Source organism: Galeopterus variegatus, unplaced genomic scaffold, assembly GCF_000696425.1.
Source record: "Galeopterus variegatus unplaced genomic scaffold, G_variegatus-3.0.2 Scaffold1151, whole genome shotgun sequence".
Lineage (NCBI taxonomy): Eukaryota > Metazoa > Chordata > Mammalia > Dermoptera > Cynocephalidae > Galeopterus > Galeopterus variegatus.
Window position 1 is genome coordinate 187,515 of NW_007727262.1, and position 21,114 is coordinate 208,628.

Sequence of the window (21,114 nt, forward strand, 5' to 3'; positions counted from 1 at the left end):
GAGGATGTGGAGTAACAGGAACTCCCATTCATTGCTGGCAGGAAGACAAAATGGTACAGCCGCTGGGGAAGACAGTTTGGTGGTTTCGGACAAAACTAAACATCGATCCAACCAGCACTTGCACTCTTAGGTATTACCCAAATGAATTGAAAACCTATGTCCACACGAAAACCTACACACAAATGTTTATAGCAATTTTATCCATAATTGCTGAAACCTGGAAGCAACAAAGATGCCCTTCAACGGGTGAGTGGATAAACAAACGGTGGACACCCAGACAATGGAATACGAGGATCCTTCAAAAAGTTTGTGGAAAAATAGAATTAAAAGATACGAATCTTTTCACAAACTTTTTGGAGACCTCTTGTATTATTCGGGGATAAAGAGAAATGAGCTATCAAGACATGAAAAGATATAGAAGAACCTTAAATACATATTACTAAGTCAAAGAAGCCAATCTAGAAAGGCTACATACTGTATGATTCCAACCAGAGGACATTCTAGAAAAGGAAAAGGTATGGATCAGTGGTTTCCAGGGGTTCATAAGGCATGGGGGATATTTAGCACAGTGAAACTGTTCTGTATGATACTGGCAAAGCCCATAGAACTGTACAACACAAAGAGTGAGCCCTACTGTAAACTATGGACTTGGGTGAAGAATAATGTATCAATATTGATTCGTCATTTGAACAAATGCACCACAGAATACAAGATGTTAATAACTGGGGAAACTGTGGGGGTGGGGAGCATATGAGAAATCTTTGTATCTTTGTTAAGTTTTTCTGTAGACCTATAGCTACTCTAAGAAATAAAGTCTATTAATTAAGTGTAAATAAATTCTGAAAATAATATACATCATACTTTCCAAAGGATAGACATAACAGATCTGTGCAATCTGGAGAATAACACTGCCAGAACCTTGCAGGCCCTCTGTGTGCCTTTCCCGATGATATTCTCCTACTCTGCCCACCAAGAGGTAAACACAATCTAGAATTTTCTATTAACAAGTACCTAATTTTTCTTGTTTATGATTTTACTACCTATGTATATATCCTTAAATAGCACTTTGTTTAGTTTCTCCAGGTTTTGAACTTGAAATATGTATGTGAAAAAATATTTTGGGTATTCATCTGTGATTTGCTGTTTTTGCTGTTGATTTGCTGTTGTCGAGATACATCCGAGCTGATGTGTCTAGCTGCAGATCATTCATTCCCACAGCTATATAGTGTTCCTTTGAAAATGCCACAATGCACATATCCATTCTGCTGCTGGGGACATTGGGATGCTCCCAGTTTTGGGTTATTATGAACAGTGCTGCTGTGAACACCCATGCTCGGGTCTCCTGGGCGCACATGAGACTTTCTTTAGGGATGTGCCCTAGTGGAACTGCTGGGCTATGGGGTGTGTGCATCCTTAGCTTTACTCATGTCAGGTTGTTTTCCAAGTGGTTGTTCCAAGGTACCAGCCTCCTCCCATGCATAGCATTCCATTGCCCTGTGTCTTTCTAGCACTTGGTTAATAGAACAGGCTGCCTGCTCTCCTAATGCAGCTGCCTCTGCCTGAGAGCCCTTCCTACCTCCTCCACCTGCTCATGGTGCTTTGGCTTTTAGCTGAGAAGCCTTTCCTGGCCCTCTGAGGCCAGACTGGTGCCCCTCCTTGGGCTCCACAGCACCCTGACCTCTCCCCAGCACACTGCCACGTGAAGTGGGAGATAGCCACTGCCTTATCTGTCTCCCTCCTGCTCTGAGGGGCCCTTGATGGCAAGGCCACATTGTGTCACCGCTGCCTCTCTGGAGTCCAGCATGGGGCCTGCTGCAGAGCCGGTTCTCAGTACATATTTGCTAAATGTTGTCAAGTAAATGAGAGCAAGGCTGGAATCAGTCTGGGGCACATGGGGAGGCTGGGGGTGAGGGAGGCTTGGCAGTGGTGTGGAGGCCGTGGGGTCAGCCTCTAGACCCACANCTGGGGGTGAGGGAGGCTTGGCAGTGGTGTGGAGGCCGTGGGGTCAGCCTCTAGACCCACAAACAAATTATCAGCCTGCTCTGAGGGGGGCTGTGTGCAGCCCCTGAAAGGAGAAGAAGTGGTGAAAACAGAACTCAGGACCTCTGTCCCCTTGTCTGGGGACCCCTTCCACCCGTATGTACAGTGGTCTGGTAGCATCTGGAGTCCAGCATGGGGCCTGCTGCAGAGCCGGTTCTCAGTACATATTTGCTAAATGTTGTCAAGTAAATGAGAGCAAGGCTGGAATCAGTCTGGGGCACATGGGGAGGCTGGGGGTGAGGGAGGCTTGGCAGTGGTGTGGAGGCCGTGGGGTCAGCCTCTAGACCCACAGCCAAACAAATTATCAGCCTGCTCTGAGGGGGGCTGTGTGCAGCCCCTGAAAGGAGAAGAAGTGGTGAAAACAGAACTCAGGACCTCCGTCCCCTTGTCTGGGGACCCCTTCCACCCGTATGTACAGCGGGATGGCAGCGTGATTAAAAGCAGGCTCTGCCACTCACTGGCTGTGTGACCTTAAGCAAGTCCCTGAACCTCTCTGTGTTCTCAGTTGCCTCATCTATAAAATGGGAGAAATAATAGCTCCTACGTCATGGATTGTTATAAAGATTAAACTAAATGAGCTCATACGTGTAAACCACTTAGAACAGTACCTAGCATGTGACAAGCACTATATAAATATTTATTACATAAAAATGAATAAGGATGTGGAGCTGGGATGCCCCCAGTATGACTCCGGGAGATTTTCATTCCCCGGCCGCGTGCATGCACTCTCAAGGGGAGAATCTCTTCCACAGGTCCTTCCTGTTATTCTCGAGCCCTTCATCCTAACTGCTGTCAGAACCTATACAAGCTGAAGTAATAGTGCTTATTCACCTGTGTGCTTAGTTTGCTCTCCCACTAGCCTGTAGGCCCCATGAGGTTAAGGGCCGTGACTGCATGATTGCCTCTGTGACCCCCTGAAAGATGCCATGGGGTGTTGGGCTGGGCACTGTAGAGGTAGCTCTGATGTGACCCTGCTCTGGAGAAGCTGGTGGTCTGGCAGGGTGGGGGCAGGGCTGTGCTCTGCAGAGAGGGACAGTGTGCCAAGAGTCCTCGTGGAGGACTGTTCGGGATGCTGGGGAGGGCAGGTGCTCCACTCTGTCGGAGCCAGCGAACTCAGGGACAGGTCGCCATAACACTGGTGCTGAAGCTCATGTCATTTACTCGGCAGAGGAGGTTTCAAAAGGGGGCACGGCATGGGCAGAGGCTTGGAAGTGTAACACAGAGCAAGGCCTATGTCTGGAATCTGAAGGCGTTCAGAGAGTTCGGAGCAAAAAAGGTGCCCAAGGCAGGTAAGGGGGAGGAGGGGCAGATCACAAAGATCTTCCGTCACCTCTCCCCCAGCCCTGGGCTTTCTCTCTGGCTGGGGGTCCTGGAAAACCAGCCCCTTGAAGGAGACTTTAGGACATTTTGTCCCCTGGGCACATTGTTTAACCACCGTGCAGTGTCTGACAGAGGAGGGTCTGAGAAAAACCAGCTGGCAGCTTGGCACTGTTTGGTGGAAAAACGACAGTGAACTGAGAGGGCTGTGGGTCGACAAATCCAAAGGTTCTGCTACCATGGCAACAGAGTGACAGGGCAACCCTAAAATAAGAGGAGAAAAAGAGGAGCCGCTAGGAAAGGTTCAGAGAGAAACCTCAGCAGATGCTTGCGGGAAGCACAGAGACAGCATATCAGGGCCTTGCCTTAGCCAAGCCGAGTGGCCCCGGGAAGGACCTTCCCCCTTCTCAGACTCAGTTCCCTCACGTACACAGAAAGGTGCTTTTGTGGTACCCCAGGGCTCCTCAGTTTGAGAACCATTGCCCTGGAAGGTCTGGAACATGCTAGGGTTCTAGGCACAGAGCCATCAACAGCAGCAGTACTTACTACAGAGTAGAAGGAAGAAAGGAAAAATCCATGATAGCAAACCATCAGTTACACACATTGGACTACACAAGGTTTAACTCATCTAAATGGTCCAGGGTCTCTTTAAACAGCTCCCCATTTCCATAGTCTGCTGACTTAGGCTGACTCCAGCCCTGCTGGCCTCTGCCTGCCACAGCCGGAGCCTTGAGGACCCCTTTGCACCCTCGGCTCCCACGTTAGCCTAGGGTGGAGGAGGCAGCCATTCAGCCCCCCAGTCCGCCCCTGGGCTCAGCATCCAGACACCTGGGTCTGGTCTCTGCCCACCTGTCCCAACTCCAGACCTTCTCATAAGCTCTGCCCAATTCACCTTGCTCCCCTTCCCTGATATCCTGGGCCCTCGGTCTGCCCATGACCGTAAATTTAGCCCTCATCTGCAGAACGTGAAAACATTTCCTTGCCCTACCCACTTCACAGATCTGTGGTCAATGAACGAAGGTCTAAGGAAAGCCTGTAAAACTGCAGAGAGTTAGCTGTCAGGTGCTGAAGGGCAGGGTAGGATGGTGGGTGACAGCGTGGGTAGCGGTGTTGCCACTCCCTGCTAGGTAACCTCGGGTAAGTCATACAGCTCTCTGGGTTTCTATTTCCTCACCAGTAAAATGGGTTATCAATAGCGCCTCTCTCATAGAGGTGTTGTGAGGTTTAAACAAGTTAACACAGAACACCAACGATCGTCGTCATCATTATTATCATTATCACTTGTTACTGTCATCACCCCAGGCTCTCCCTNCGATCGTCGTCATCATTATTATCATTATCACTTGTTACTGTCATCACCCCAGGCTCTCCCTAGCTCAGGAGCCCAGTTAGACAATGACAGCTCTTTCTAGTGTTGACATCCTGTCTGGATTTCTAAATTCTCGTGGTGGGTCGGGAATTCCCCCAGGATGGAGTGGGGAAGGCAGGTGCTATGTTGCCAGCTGTGTACGGTCAGTGGTGACCAGATGTCACCTCTCCTCTGGAAGCAGCCTGTCTGCCCGAGTGAACTCAGTTCCTGCCTTGTTGGCCCACAGGCACAGCCAGCGCTGGGTCCATCCTCTGCTAGTTCTGGCTGTGCCTGTCTGGAGTCCGCTTCCTCCCAGGATGTAGCAGAAGGCCGTGAGATGAGAGGCACAGTCCCAAGCCTCTCTCCTAAATGGCATTCTGCTCGGATAGCATAACTTCCTACTGGGCCAAGTAAACCCTCTGTCTCAAGATAAATGAGGCTGGGTATCTTATTTGCTGGAAAATCTTCTTGTCTAGAAGGATTAAAAACCTCTGTCCCCAATGCATAAAGTCATCATTTTCAGTTTAGTTTAAGAATTCACACTAACTTCCACAAAAAGATTTCCCTAATAATGCAGTGAGAGAAACGGAGATACTCATTTTCTCAGTAGAGCTTGCTATACCCTATGGAAATTACACCGAATGGTACGCCCAGTCCAGCCTGGTTCCACCCGACAAAGGCATGTTTAACTGTTCTAGGAGAAAGTCAACAAACCTGCAGCTTCCAAAGGGACTCAAACTTCCCTCGTTGACACCATCCCAGGAAGACCAACACGTGTTCAGAGCGAGGCGAATGCAAAGCCATTAAAAATATATTTAACAGAACTTTTATGTAAGTTTCTTTATTCTAACAACAAATATCTGATATCAAATGTGTGAAAAGAAATACAGTCATCCCTCTGTATCCATGGGGGGTTGTTCCAGGACCTCCTGCAGATACCCAAATCCAAGGACGCTCGAGTCTCTGATACGAAATGCTGTAGTGTTTGCACACCACATACCCAATCCTCCCGTACTCTGTAAATCATCTCTAGATTACTCATAATACCTAATTCAGTGTAAACGCTATGAAAATAGTAGTTATGCTGTATTGTTTTGGGAATAACCACAAGAAAAAAAGTCTGTATGTGTTCAGTACAGATACAAATTTTTTTCCAAATATTTTCAATCCACAGTTGGTTGAATGCATGGATGCAGAACCCCCCGGTATGGAGGACCGACTGTATGTACGTTGCTCTTCACTTTGAAGGTCACATGGTAACTAGAAGGAGCTATCAGAATGTTTGTTGTATGTTCGTAGCACTCCTTAGGGGGCTTACTTTAAAGGAGGAATAAAAATGGTCAATGATGGACCCTATAAATGGGGCCTTCTATAATGTGTGTGAATGCACTCTTAAACAGCCCAACATTTCCCCTTAATTCTGCATATATTAATATTAATATTAAATTCTTTCAGGCTACCTTATATTTGGCCTTCCTGAAATATTATGTATCTCCAACGGAAGGAAATGGAATTAATGAGGTGCTCCTGATGGGGAACTGGACCCCTGAGTGTCCTGAGGGCATGGGGGGCTTACCTCCATGCTGTACCTCTCCACTGTCCTTCGCAGCGGGTCCACAGCCTGCCAGCAAATCAGGATGCACAGGTCAATCAGCAGCATGCCCCCAACGATCACAAGTAGTTTCTGGTCCTTGATGATCTGCAGAGAGGGAAGGAGCAGAGGCGCGTGGATGTGAGAGGGAGCTTTCCAGGCAGCAGCTGGAGCGTCAGGTCGGGGAGTGATCACACCATGCACCCCCAGCTTGAGAGTCTCCTGAGACTCTCCACACCCACAGGATGGATCCAGCCAAGCTCCTTTGCTTGGCATCTAAGACCTTTCACAAGTTTGGCTGGCCACTCCCCAAACACCCATGTGCACTTTGTTGAAGTTTGACCACTCTTAGTCTGTGGCCGAGCTGTGATTTGCACCCTCCAGGTCTTTGTAGGTGCTGGTTCTTTTGTCTGAAACATGCTCTTATTTCTGTCTGGCAAAATTTAATAATCCTTAAAGTCCCCGATCAATTGTCACCTCCTCCACAAAGTCCACTCTAACTCCCCCAACAGAACTAACTACTCCCATACCACGATGGAAGTAATCAGTCCACATAATTATCAGGAGTAATCAGTAGTAACAACATGGAGAAGAACAACTAACACTCAATGAGCACTTACTCTGTGCCTACCGCTGGGCTGATGACTTTACGTGCATTGTCTCCTAAAGGCAGATACTATCATTATTTCCATTTTACCGATGAAGAAACTGAGGCTTGTAGGGGGGGCTAAGTCACTTGCTCAGGTAATAAAGCTAATAAGAGATGAAGCCCAGATTTGAACCACATTCCTCCTTTCTCCAGAGTTCACACCCTCAAACATTTACAGCACAGACTAGACGCTATATTAAGTCGTACACACGTCCACCTTCTTCAGTAAACCAGGCAACCCTGGAAAGGAGGGAAGCCCATTTTACTTACCTGTGTACCCTCAGCATTTAGCAGGGCCTGGCATGCAGTGGGTACATAAAAGTTTGGTGGATTGAATTGAGATAAAGGAATATAAAAAGAGAAATACAACTCCCATCCCTCTTTGCAGCCTGAGATATTTTTATATTGCTGGGAGATTCCCTCTCCATTTTATATCTGTTTGATAGGAATTGGCATGGGGACAAATGCTATCAGCACCAAAGCTGACCCGTATTTCACTCACTGCATGTTTATATGTCCTCACCTCCCCACAGCACCACAAACAAAAGCTAATGTGATGAAGTAATTCTGGAAAAGACGCATGGAAAAATAAATAAAACTGAGGCAGAAGCTTCAGAAATATCACCAGGTCTGGCTTTGAATGATTAAAGCCATTTTTAAAGGAGAAAAAGAAACTCAAGAGGCCTGTCTGTGGTCGAACATGAAAAGAAGAGGAAAGAGCTGCTGAGTTGTTGCCAAAGAGATCAAATCCAGCAAAACTTCTTTATCTGGGGGCAGGGCACTGGCAAAGCCCCTTCTTTGAGATTGTCAGTAAGGATCCAGTGAACTGCTGATGCTTTGCAGAAACCTGGCTTAACCCTCTCCCTCTGGGGAACTAGGCAACTTCCTGCTAGCCTTGAGAAACTGGGGCAAAAGGAAGAAATGCCTGAGGAGCTTAGGAGTGGGAGGACAGGCTGGAAGGGGCCTCTCTGCATGAGGCTGAACACAGGGCTGTTTGAGCCCCAGGCGTTTGCCCATGCTGTGCCTGACCCTTAGAAGGTCCTCCCCCACCTTTCTGCTGCCACATTCCTACCCTGATTTCATGATCGAGCTCAAGCAGCTTCTCCTCTGTGAATCCAGGCATGCCCTGCATGGAGTACAGATGACCTTAAAAGACAAGTACCAGAATTTCTCTCTCATAAATGTGATAAAGTAAGGTCCTTCCAATTTTAAGGCTCAAGTATGAAGTTTGAGGGAGTATGGAGCAGCAGAATTTGGAAGGATCTGGAATTACATGGACCTGGGTTAGAATCCTGGCTCCATTCCTTGCTACCCATGTGACCATGGAAAGATCACTTCCTCTCTCTCATTTTGCATTTCTCATTTGTAAAATGGCCAGGGGCAGAGGGAGGAGGAGGGCAGGGAGGCTCACGCGTTATTCTCTAAGTATGGTATAAAGAAAAGATCAATATGGACCACACAAGTATGGTATAAAGGAAAGTTCTGGAATTAGAAGACCTCATTCTAATCTTGGTTCTTGTCAAATGTGATCTTAGGCAAACTGCTTAACTTTGCTAGGCCTCAGTTTCCTTATGTTTAAAGTGGGGCCAGTGATCTTAAGCTGCAGAGTTGGTATAAGAATAAAATGAGATGAGGTGTACAAAGTAATTAGTATAGGGGCACAGAGAAATTCTCCACAAATGGCAGCTGTTTGGCTACGATTACTTGGGTTTTGACAGTTAGTGATTCTGTTTATGTGTAGGACAGTGACATCTAGGGACAGAGTGTAATATTGCACCTCTGCTCTACTAGACACAAGACTAATCATCACACAGATGGATCCATAGTGGGAAGATCCTGAGATTGTGAGGAGAGGACACGTCTAATTCCCTTTTGGCATCATTCCCAAAGCCTGGCACTTGACTAGTGTTTGTGGCTGAATGGATTTAGTAATTAGGATTTAGTTTAGCTCAGTAGTTATGAATCACATTTTGTTCATTAACTGCAGAAATATTTATTCAGTGCCTACCCTGAGTCAGGTTCTGTTCTAGGCACAGGGGATGCAACAGTGGCAAAAACACTGTTCCCTCATGCAGCATGCATTTTAGTGGGAAAGACTAAATATTTGTTTAATAGCAAGTAATTAAACAAATACACCCATGCATATACAAAATATAATGTCGAGGAGAAGTGATTTAAAATAGCTTTAACTAATGAAAACTGAGGGAAAGAAAGAAAAAAACAGCACTGACCTGACCATACAAATCTGAGCACAAGGGAATCTGTGCACCAGGCAAGGCCATCTCTCTCACCTCAGCATCTCTGACTTCCTGCCCTCTTTTATTTTATTTTATTTTATTTTTTTTATTTTATTATTTTTTTTTCCTTTTTGTCTTTTTTCGTGTCTGGCAACGGATCGCAACCCTCGGTGCTGCGCCCGCACTTCGCTCAGCCAGTGAGCGGGAACCGGTCTGTATGTGGGATCTGAACCCTCGGCGGGAGCGCCACCACGCTCCCAAGCGGCGCACTGTAGCAGTGCACCACCGGGTCGGCCCCTTCCTGCCCTCTTTTTCAGTTTCTCCTTAAAAAATGCCTGAACTACTCTCTAGGTTATGTCAGCACAGACTGATGCCTTTGTAGGCTGTCCTCTTTCTGAGGCTAGGAGGTTACTAGTGCTGCACTCTCACTGAGTGAGAGATGGGAGTGAAGGCCCCAGTAATGGTTAAGCACCTGGTTCTGGAATCAGATGTGAGTTTGAAATGAGCTTTCTAGTTGCGTGGTCTTGATAAGTTCCCTAACCCTTCTGAGCCACTGAAGTGGGGACAATAACCACACAAGCCACATTAGATTACTAGAGCCTGGCTTACAGCACCTGTTCCACAGATGTCAGCTATTATTACTTAATGTCACCTCCCATTGCTGTTTAGAGCAAAGATTAACAAACTACAGATTTGGCCCACTGCCTGTTTTTGTAAATAAAGTTTTATGAGCACACAGCCATGCTCATTTATTTACATATTTGTCTATGGCTGCTTTCATTCTATAAAAGCAGAGTTGAGTAGCTGCGACAGAGACAGCGTAGGCCCCAAAGTCTCAATTATTTACTATCTGGCTTTTTATGGAAAAATTTGGCTGATCCCTGGTTTAGAGAAAAGGGCACTTGTTTATTTCTTCAAAAACTCCAGATGTTTTGACTGATTCCGACTGGCCTCCTACTAGGGCCAACTCGCTGCCTGAGGGAACACCATTCAGGGGGAACACAGTGTGGATGGGGCCCTGGGATCCTGCCTGGCAGTGGCCCTGCCCTCCTGCCGTCACTCAGACGGCTGATGCTTAGAGGTAGCTGCTGAAAACCCNAACAACATGGAGAAGAACAACTAACACTCAATGAGCACTTACTCTGTGCCTACCGCTGGGCTGATGACTTTACGTGCATTGTCTCCTAAAGGCAGATACTATCATTATTTCCATTTTACCGATGAAGAAACTGAGGCTTGTAGGGGGGGCTAAGTCACTTGCTCAGGTAATAAAGCTAATAAGAGATGAAGCCCAGATTTGAACCACATTCCTCCTTTCTCCAGAGTTCACACCCTCAAACATTTACAGCACAGACTAGACGCTATATTAAGTCGTACACACGTCCACCTTCTTCAGTAAACCAGGCAACCCTAAGGCAACCCCGGAAAGGAGGGAAGCCCATTTTACTTACCTGTGTACCCTCAGCATTTAGCAGGGCCTGGCATGCAGTGGGTACATAAAAGTTTGGTGGATTGAATTGAGATAAAGGAATATAAAAAGAGAAATACAACTCCCATCCCTCTTTGCAGCCTGAGATATTTTTATATTGCTGGGAGATTCCCTCTCCATTTTATATCTGTTTGATAGGAATTGGCATGGGGACAAATGCTATCAGCACCAAAGCTGACCCGTATTTCACTCACTGCATGTTTATATGTCCTCACCTCCCCACAGCACCACAAACAAAAGCTAATGTGATGAAGTAATTCTGGAAAAGACGCATGGAAAAATAAATAAAACTGAGGCAGAAGCTTCAGAAATATCACCAGGTCTGGCTTTGAATGATTAAAGCCATTTTTAAAGGAGAAAAAGAAACTCAAGAGGCCTGTCTGTGGTCGAACATGAAAAGAAGAGGAAAGAGCTGCTGAGTTGTTGCCAAAGAGATCAAATCCAGCAAAACTTCTTTATCTGGGGGCAGGGCACTGGCAAAGCCCCTTCTTTGAGATTGTCAGTAAGGATCCAGTGAACTGCTGATGCTTTGCAGAAACCTGGCTTAACCCTCTCCCTCTGGGGAACTAGGCAACTTCCTGCTAGCCTTGAGAAACTGGGGCAAAAAGAAGAAATGCCTGAGGAGCTTAGGAGTGGGAGGACAGGCTGGAAGGGGCCTCTCTGCATGAGGCTGAACACAGGGCTGTTTGAGCCCCAGGCGTTTGCCCATGCTGTGCCTGACCCTTAGAAGGTCCTCCCCCACCTTTCTGCTGCCACATTCCTACCCTGATTTCATGATCGAGCTCAAGCAGCTTCTCCTCTGTGAATCCAGGCATGCCCTGCATGGAGTACAGATGACCTTAAAAGACAAGTACCAGAATTTCTCTCTCATAAATGTGATAAAGTAAGGTCCTTCCAATTTTAAGGCTCAAGTATGAAGTTTGAGGGAGTATGGAGCAGCAGAATTTGGAAGGATCTGGAATTACATGGACCTGGGTTAGAATCCTGGCTCCATTCCTTGCTACCCATGTGACCATGGAAAGATCACTTCCTCTCTCTCATTTTGCATTTCTCATTTGTAAAATGGCCAGGGGCAGAGGGAGGAGGAGGGCAGGGAGGCTCACGCGTTATTCTCTAAGTATGGTATAAAGAAAAGATCAATATGGACCACACAAGTATGGTATAAAGGAAAGTTCTGGAATTAGAAGACCTCATTCTAATCTTGGTTCTTGTCAAATGTGATCTTAGGCAAACTGCTTAACTTTGCTAGGCCTCAGTTTCCTTATGTTTAAAGTGGGGCCAGTGATCTTAAGCTGCAGAGTTGGTATAAGAATAAAATGAGATGAGGTGTACAAAGTAATTAGTATAGGGGCACAGAGAAATTCTCCACAAATGGCAGCTGTTTGGCTACGATTACTTGGGTTTTGACAGTTAGTGATTCTGTTTATGTGTAGGACAGTGACATCTAGGGACAGAGTGTAATATTGCACCTCTGCTCTACTAGACACAAGACTAATCATCACACAGATGGATCCATAGTGGGAAGATCCTGAGATTGTGAGGAGAGGACACGTCTAATTCCCTTTTGGCATCATTCCCAAAGCCTGGCACTTGACTAGTGTTTGTGGCTGAATGGATTTAGTAATTAGGATTTAGTTTAGCTCAGTAGTTATGAATCACATTTTGTTCATTAACTGCAGAAATATTTATTCAGTGCCTACCCTGAGTCAGGTTCTGTTCTAGGCACAGGGGATGCAACAGTGGCAAAAACACTGTTCCCTCATGCAGCATGCATTTTAGTGGGAAAGACTAAATATTTGTTTAATAGCAAGTAATTAAACAAATACACCCATGCATATACAAAATATAATGTCGAGGAGAAGTGATTTAAAATAGCTTTAACTAATGAAAACTGAGGGAAAGAAAGAAAAAAACAGCACTGACCTGACCATACAAATCTGAGCACAAGGGAATCTGTGCACCAGGCAAGGCCATCTCTCTCACCTCAGCATCTCTGACTTCCTGCCCTCTTTTATTTTATTTTATTTTTCAAATGTGATCTTAGGCAAACTGCTTAACTTCGCTAGGCCTCAGTTTCCTTATGTTTAAAGTGGGGCCAGTGATCTTAAGCTGCAGAGTTGGTATAAGAATAAAATGAGATGAGGTGTACAAAGTAATTAGTATAGGGGCACAGAGAAATTCTCCACAAATGGCAGCTGTTTGGCTACGATTACTTGGGTTTTGACAGTTAGTGATTCTGTTTATGTGTAGGACAGTGACATCTAGGGACAGAGTGTAATATTGCACCTCTGCTCTACTAGACACAAGACTAATCATCACACAGATGGATCCATGGTGGGAAGATCCTGAGATTGTGAGGAGAGGACACTTCTAATTCCCTTTTGGCATCATTCCCAAAGCCTGGCACTTGACCAGTGTTTGTGGCTGAATGGATTTAGTAATTAGGATTTAGTTTAGCTCAGTAGTTATGAATCACATTTTGTTCATTAACTGCAGAAATATTTATTAAGTGCCTACCCTGAGCCAGGTTCTGTTCTAGGCACAGGGGATGCAACAGTGGCAAAAACACTGTTCCCTCATGCAGCATGCATTTTAGTGGGAAAGACTAAATATTTGTTTAATAGTGAGTGATTAAACAAATACACCCATGCATATACAAAATATAATGTCAAGGAGAAGTGATTTAAAATAGCTTTAACTAATGAAAACTGAGGGAAAGAAAGAAAAAACAGCACTGACCTGACCATACAAATCTGAACACAAGGGAATCTGTGCACCAGGCAAGGCCATCTCTCTCACCTCAGCATCTCTGACTTCCTGCCCTCTTTTTCAGTTTCTCCTTAAAAAATGCCTGAACTACTCTCTAGGTTATGTCAGCACAGACTGATGCCTTTGTAGGCTGTCCTCTTTCTGAGGCTAGGAGGTTACTAGTGCTGCACTCTCACTGAGTGAGAGATGGGAGTGAAGGCCCCAGTAATGGTTAAGCACCTGGTTCTGGAATCAGATGTGAGTTTGAAATGAGCTTTCTAGTTGCGTGGTCTTGATAAGTTCCCTAACCCTTCTGAGCCACTGTTCCCATCTACAAAGTGGGGACAATAACCACACAAGCCACATTAGATTACTAGAGCCTGGCTTACAGCACCTGTTCCACAGATGTCAGCTTTTATTACTTAATGTCACCTCCCATTGTTGTTTAGAGCAAAGATTAACAAACTACAGATTTGGCCCACTGCCTGTTTTTGTAAATAAAGTTTTATGAGAACACAGCCATGCTCATTTATTTACATATTTGTCTATGGCTGCTTTCATTCTATAAAAGCAGAGTTGAGTAGCTGCGACAGAGACAGCGTAGGCCCCAAAGTCTCAATTATTTACTATCTGGCTTTTTATGGAAAAATTTGGCTGATCCCTGGTTTAGAGAAAAGGGCACTTGTTTATTTCTTCAAAAACTCCAGATGTTTTGACTGATTCCGACTGGCCTCCTACTAGGGCCAACTCGCTGCCTGAGGGAACACCATTCAGGGGGAACACAGTGTGGATGGGGCCCTGGGATCCTGCCTGGCAGTGGCCCTGCCCTCCTGCCGTCACTCAGACGGCTGATGCTTAGAGGTAGCTGCTGAAAACCCTCTCTTGGCATTTTCCTTAAGCTGAGCCCAGGTGAAGGTCTGAGGGCATGTCCCCAGATGCTTGTGTTGCTCATGTCATTGCCTGTGACAGCACCTAGTCATGTCTGTAGTGAACTTCCCTGGTCCTCAGAAGACATCTGTCCCCAGAACAGACGGTCTCATTGCTGAGTTACTGCTGTCATCTCAACACTTCCGTCTGGTCCCAGTGAGAGGCAGAAGAAAGACTGTAATAAGGCTTCTCAATTTAAGATTTTACGATTGGTCTTTAGAAAAAACAGTAAAATGCTATAAAGATACCGAATATGGAAGCATTAAGTTCCCACATGTCAATACTTTCTTTAATAGGCTTCTTTTCCTTTAATGTCTTTAAAAACATGGCCATATGGGGTGAAGTTTTGTATATGTGTTTGAGAGGTCATGCCCTTGTGGGTGGAGGGAGAATGGGGTGGGAGCCAAAGAAAGAAAAAAAGGATAAAAAGACTATATTGAAAAAAGGCGTATGATTGCATTTACAAATTTAGGTATGTCCAATATAGGTGTCAATTAAAAAAAATTAAGGGGCTCACTAAAAAGAGCCCAAATGTCTTTAAAAGAAACCCAGTAAAACAAGTTAGTCACAAAGGACAAATATTGTATGATTCAACTTATATGAGGATCCTCAAGGAGTCAGATTCCGAAAGATGGACCGTGGTGGCCAGGGCTGGGGATTAGTGTTTAATGGGTATGGGTTTCAGCTTGGGAGGATGAAAAGGCTTTGGAGGTGGATGGTGGTGATGGTGGCACAATACGAATGAACGGTATGAAGTGCCAAAGCCTTGGAGTGCAAGACTTGGTCACCAACTTTGCTGTGAAAATGATGCAGGCCAGATGAACACAGCATTCCCGTGCGAGAAACTCCTGGGGTGGCCCTAACTAGGCTATCCAGTTATTCTAGAAGCAGGTTTGTGGTGCTGCAGCTAAGCATCACTTATCAACCAAACGAGAGGGGGGTCGAGTGGAGAAGAGAAACTTACACCTCACATGGTGGAGCACTCAGTCGGGGGCCAGACGGTTTTGCAAAGGCTGGGGCACTTGCACTTCAAAATGGGGCTCTTCTCCACGATTCCAGTTTTTTTTGTTTTTTTTTTTTCCCTTTTTGTCTTTTTTCGTGTCCGGCAATGGATTGCAACCCTCAGTGTCGTGCCTGTACCGGGCTGGGACCGGCAACGGGATCGCAACCCTCAGTGTTGTGCCCGCACCTCGCTCAGCCAGTNCCGAAAGATGGACCGTGGTGGCCAGGGCTGGGGATTAGTGTTTAATGGGTATGGGTTTCAGTTTGGGAGGATGAAAAGGCTTTGGAGGTGGATGGTGGTGATGGTGGCACAATACAAATGAACGGTATGAAGTGCCAAAGCCTTGGAGTGCAAGACTTGGTCACCAACTTTGCTGTGAAAATGATGCAGGCCAGATGAACACAGCATTCCTGTGCGAGAAACTCCTGGGGTGGCCCTAACTAGGCTATCCAGTTATTCTAGAAGCAGGTTTGTGGTGCTGCAGCTAAGGATCACTTATCAACCAAACGAGAGGGGGGTCGAGTGGAGAAGAGAAACTTACATCTCACACGGTGGAGCACTCAGTCGGGGGCCAGACGGCTTTGAAAAGGCTGGGGGACTTGCACTTCAAAATGGGGCTCTTCTCCACGATTCCAGTTTTTTATAGAAGCAAGGTTGGTTTTTATTGTTGCTGCTTTGCTTCATTTTTTTAATTGTAGCAAAATATACATAACACAAAATTTACTATTGGAATCAATCTTTTTTTTTGGCGGCTGGTGGCTGCCGGGATCCAAACCCTTGACCTTGATGTTATCAGTATCAGGCTCTAACCCAGTGAGCTAACCTGCCAGCCCTATTTTCACTGTTTTTAAGTGGACAGTTCAGTGCCATTAACTGAATGGAGGTGACCTTGTGCGATTGGTGTCCCCTCACATCAGCACCCCCCAAGGGTCGAGTCATTTTCATCCATGCACGAACCTTTTCTCTCTCATACCGCTTTCTGTCCCTGACGTCACCTTCACTGTCCTTGACGTCATCCACACCCCCACCCCCACTCCCCTCCCCTCCCCTGGTGCTCTCCTCACCATCGCAGTCACCCTCCTCGGGGTCCCCGAGGACATAATTACTGTCCTCTGATGTCTACCTCCTTCACCTTCTAGTCCTCTAACCTCATACCTTTCAAGGGACCTGTGTTTTACTCCACTGTCCCTGACATTATCACTCTTTAAAAAAAGTTAAAAAAAAAAAAGTTGAAAAATAAAAAAAGGAAAAAGGAAAGTTAAAAAATGAAAAAGTACAGAAAAAGGTTAAAAAAGAAAAAGTGAAAAAAGTGAAAAACATATAAAAGTAAAAAGTAAAGAGAAAAGTTTTAAAAAGTATAAAAAAGTAAGAAAACTAAAACAAAGTAAAAAAAATGTTTGAAACAAGAGTAAAAAAGGGGGGCTTCTCTGCTCCCCACACGTGGGCCCACCACAAGCGTGCGTCGTCAGAGCCCGCCCAGACCCTCCGGTGTGGAGCGAGTCCCCCTCGGGTCGGGCAGTACAGTAGGACGCACGCTGAGCTCCTGCTCTGGAGACCGCGCCCCATCACTGCCCGACACGGAGCTTCCAGACAATTGAACTCCTGACGTTTCCCCTGACATGTCTGGTGAATTGTCGCCAGACAACTGAGTGTTCTTGCTCAGCAATTCACACGAATAACAGAACAGAAAGGCTAGTTCTTTATTACAGGTGACATTATGGATGACTCACAAATCCACAATGCGAGTCCTCCAAACCAGGATGGAATTGGAGGAAATGGCAAAGCATCTCTTTGGCTAGAGCTGCAGAGCAGCAGGGCCCCAGAAGTCACCCAGGCTGGTGTCTCTCAAACTTCGGCTGCCTGGAGACTGGTGAAAACACAGGTCCTTGGGCTCCATCCCAGGATTCTGGTTCCTTAGGACTGGGGTGGGGCCCAAGAATTTGCATTGTAACAAGCTCCCAGGTGAGGGTGTTGCTGGGCACCCCACTATGAGTAACCCTGATCCAGCCCAGAGGTCCTCAACCCTGGCTGTATACTAGGATCATCTGGAAATGTCTAAAAATTACTGATGCTCAGCTCTGGCTCCAGAGATTTAGTTTCAACTGGCCTGGGCCAGGTTACTTTTTGTGGTTTTCAAAGCTCCCATGGGATTGTAACATGCATCCAGGGCTGAGAATGACAGGGATGACCAGGCCTTTCATCTCACAGAAGGGAGTTGTCATAAATGCTGCTTCTGTGGCCCAGGGAGGGGAGGGGCCCCTGAAGGGTGGCACAGGGAGTGGGTGGCAGAGCCAGGCTCTTTTCTCCCTCTAAATGCAACCTACAGTTTGCCTGAGGAGGCCCAGGTGTCAGCAGGAGGCAGAGAATGAAGGATATATCCCCACCTCATCTGGAGAGGGCAGGGGCTGCAGCTCCCGAAGCAGCCCTGGTAGTGAGGAGGTGGGTGGCAGGGCTGAGGAGTGGGAGGTGCCCCTTGGGTCCCAGGCAGGAGATCACAGAATCACAGCTTAGGAAACAGTGCTATTGCAATATGTCCCCATTTTATAGATGAGGAAACAGAGGCCCAGAAAGACAAAGAGATTTGTCTAAGGTCACAGGGTAGGTCAGTGGCTGAGCAGGGACTAGACACCAGTCTCCTGCTTTGCCTGCTGTCCCCACTGCCTGGGGCACTAGGGCTTGTAACCCAGGCCAGGTAACCAGATGGCAAAACACAAGTTCTAGATGAAGAATCGGAACAAGCCCCAGAGAGGGATGAGCCCACAGTGTGGGATCTGCTGAGGAGGGGTCTGTGAACAGGTTATGAGGCGCTTAAAAAGCACACACACGAGTGTGAATGGGGATGAGGGTGGAGCAAAAAGAGGAGTTTTGGAAAGAGATTATCATGGTGCTATGAGACTCCGCCCCCAGGTGAGAGGGATGGGGGATGGGGTGAAGTGCTTCTCTGTGACCTCAAATCCAAGGAAAGGCTGCAAGGAGACCATTTGGATGGCTTGATAGATGGGCCGATGCCTGAGTCCTGACTGAGAAACCTAAAGGGAGCTGACAGGCTGGGCAGGTGCTGCGAGGATGGAACAAAAGAGGGGAGCCGTACAGCGTTCGTGGGAGCAAAGGACACGTGAATGTTTCCTGTGCACTAGACGTGGACCATGGGCCAGGGAGAGCTGGTGTGTCCGTTCTAAGACATGCTAAGGGAGGATGGGAGGTGACTCTGAAAGTGGGGAACCGCATGGTGCTCAGGGGTGGAGGAAGAAGCCACAGTGGCCAATTAGGGGAATATTTCAGCCACCTGAAGTGTACTGCAGGAGAGAAAGTCCCAGCGATGAGAGACCCATGAAATCACCCCATGAGAGTCTCAAGGGCCCACTTAAATCCCTGCCTGGCCCAGCAAGCCCAATGCAGTTCCCGGCAAGTAAGGTCTTTTCTGCCCCTTCCATCACTCCAAGCTCCAATTCTGGAGGGGCCAGACATCTCGGTGAGTAGACTGATGGGGAAAAAACTCAGGCTGGCCACAGACACAAGTAGTCAGCCTGTGCCCCCTCTCCGAGGCAGGGGGCCAGCCTGATGCAGGCCTGAGCTGGGGGAGGGAAGTTGTGCCACTGAACGCAGCTGGAAATTTTGAATATTATGATGAAATTCATATATTAGTTAGTTACTGACCAGAGGACCTTCAAACTCCTGAGACTGACCCTAAATTGTATCAGGAACAAGAGAAGAACCAGCAGCCCTGCAAGAGTTAGAGAGGACAGTGCTGGACAAAGTTTCTCTGTGACTATGTCCTAAGCATCGGGCTCAGTCAACATCACAGCTACACCCAACCACATGGGTGGCAAATGCTTTCCACCCCCACGAAGACGGAGCTCCTGTCCGCTAAGGGCCTCTTTGAAAATGGAATCATTAAATTAGGTCCTCATCCTGTTTCACTCCCCTCTTAAAAGTTCAGATTTCTTGATGTGGCTCCTGCCTGCCCCTCCAGTCTCTTCTGGCACCCTGTCCCTGTGAATCCCCTGTCCCAGCCATACTGAGCCCCTCTCAGCCCCTTGACCATACCCATACTATCCCCAGGCCTCCATGCACACTGTGCCCTCTGCAGGGTTTGCAGTGTCCCTGTCCTCTTTGTCTGGCTAACTCCCACTCACCCTTGGGCTCCGGGTGGCACTTCCTACATAGAGTCCATCCTGAGTGCCTCAAGCACCAGCACCTCCATATGTCCCCAACCAGCCCTTATTCCTGTGTGTTGTAAATGCTTTGTTAATGATCTGATTTTCCCAGGAGGCCAAAGGCGGCAGAAGGTGGGGATGGTGTTTCGCTTGAAACCCGAGCAGATAGCTCAGTGCTGGGCACACAGTAGGTGCTTTGTATATCTTTAATAAATCAATGCTGAGTGAATGTTGCCAGCACCCTGAAATGGAAGGAGAGCGATTACCTTCTTCTTCATTTTCACGTTTTTGAAGATAGCATGGACCCTCCAGGTCTTCGCAAACATTGCTCCAAAGGCAGTTGTGTAGCCCACGGTGAGAATCCAGGTCCTGACCTAGAGGCCACAAGAAAACAGAGGTTAACATCCCTCCTGTGGACGGACCTGTCAGGATGAGACCACCCCAGCCAGGGGATCTAGATGGTGGGGTACTGTTGAGCTTCACCAGCATCTGCAGTCCTTTGGTCAAATTCCAATTTTATAGGCATTCAGTTCAATCAGCTGCTTGCCACACCCAGGGCACTGGGCACAGAGGAGCAGGAGATTCGCATCCTGCCTTTGATGGGTCCACAGCCCCGAGTGAGCCAGGCAGAGAGAGGAGCGGAGTGCCCTCAGGACTGCTGGGGGGTCACTAAGAAAGTGATGGGCCAGCCTTCTGGCCTTCCCTTCCTCCCTTTCTTCCTCCTGCTGCCCAGCCATCTCCCCCCATGGTCAGGACGCTTGGCTATGACAGCACAGTGTGACCTTTGTTGTCCAGTTTCTCAGCATCAGGCCAGCCTGGCCACTGAGCCAACACTTGGGCCTGGGGTCCCTCCTCAGGACTAGGGCCCTGTCTGGCTCTCACTTTGGTCTCATCAGACCAAAGTGTGCCCTTATCCCCAGCCCTGGGCTGGTAGCAGACGGGAACAGCCAGCTCTGATAGGAGTCTACAAACCTGGATCCCTGCAGGCTGGGACAGGCTGGCCACCACCTGTGAAGCTTTGGGGGCTCCAGGGTGCCTACTCTCCACCTGTAGGGGCTGGCTTGGACACCCTCCAATAACCAGAAGACTCGCAGGTCTCCAGCTTGGGCCCCCATCATGGCCCAGCCCTATCTGTGCACCACTGAGTTCTCAGGCCTCCCGCTCACTGGCACAAAAAAGCCTCATGCTTCGTGAACTGCGGTTCTAGGCTCTGGTCTTTCCCCTGCTCTCCCTCAGCTCTGTGGAGCTAAGTTCCCTTTGAGAAGTCCCAACCCGCCTCCGCTGACCACAGCAGAAAAGTGGACGTTGCAGGAGAAAAACAGAGATGGCCAGGCTTCAGCCGACAGATCAGGCCCCCTGTGTCTGGAGGAACTGGGCATAGCAAGTTTGCTTGGCAAGCTCCTTCTAGCCCTGAGCTGCCACCAGCATGTTAGGACGTTTCCAGAAACACTCCCAGCCCAGTCCCTTCACAAAGTCATTCTGCTCCTGCCTTTCTAACAACTTGGCTCTCCAGCTTTTCAGAGGCAGGACATTTCCCCTTTCCATTTTATTTGTGAAGATGGGAACCCGCTGAGTAAATAGCAAGGCTGACCCCTAAATCAGGGGAAG

The 21,114-nt window shown here is 47.4% G+C and overlaps 1 protein-coding gene across 1 annotated transcript in view; it reads right to left on the reverse strand.

The window, feature by feature from the left end:
• GABBR2 (gamma-aminobutyric acid (GABA) B receptor, 2) overlaps nt 1-21,114 on the reverse strand; it is a 299,076-nt gene that overhangs the window by 59,205 nt on the left and 218,757 nt on the right. The window contains exons 12-13 of the mRNA XM_008575182.1: nt 19,773-19,880; nt 6,282-6,404 (exon numbers count right to left, since the gene is read on the reverse strand). Of these exons, the coding sequence (XP_008573404.1) occupies nt 6,282-6,404; nt 19,773-19,880 (231 nt within the window). The remainder of the gene's footprint in view (nt 1-6,281; nt 6,405-19,772; nt 19,881-21,114) is intronic.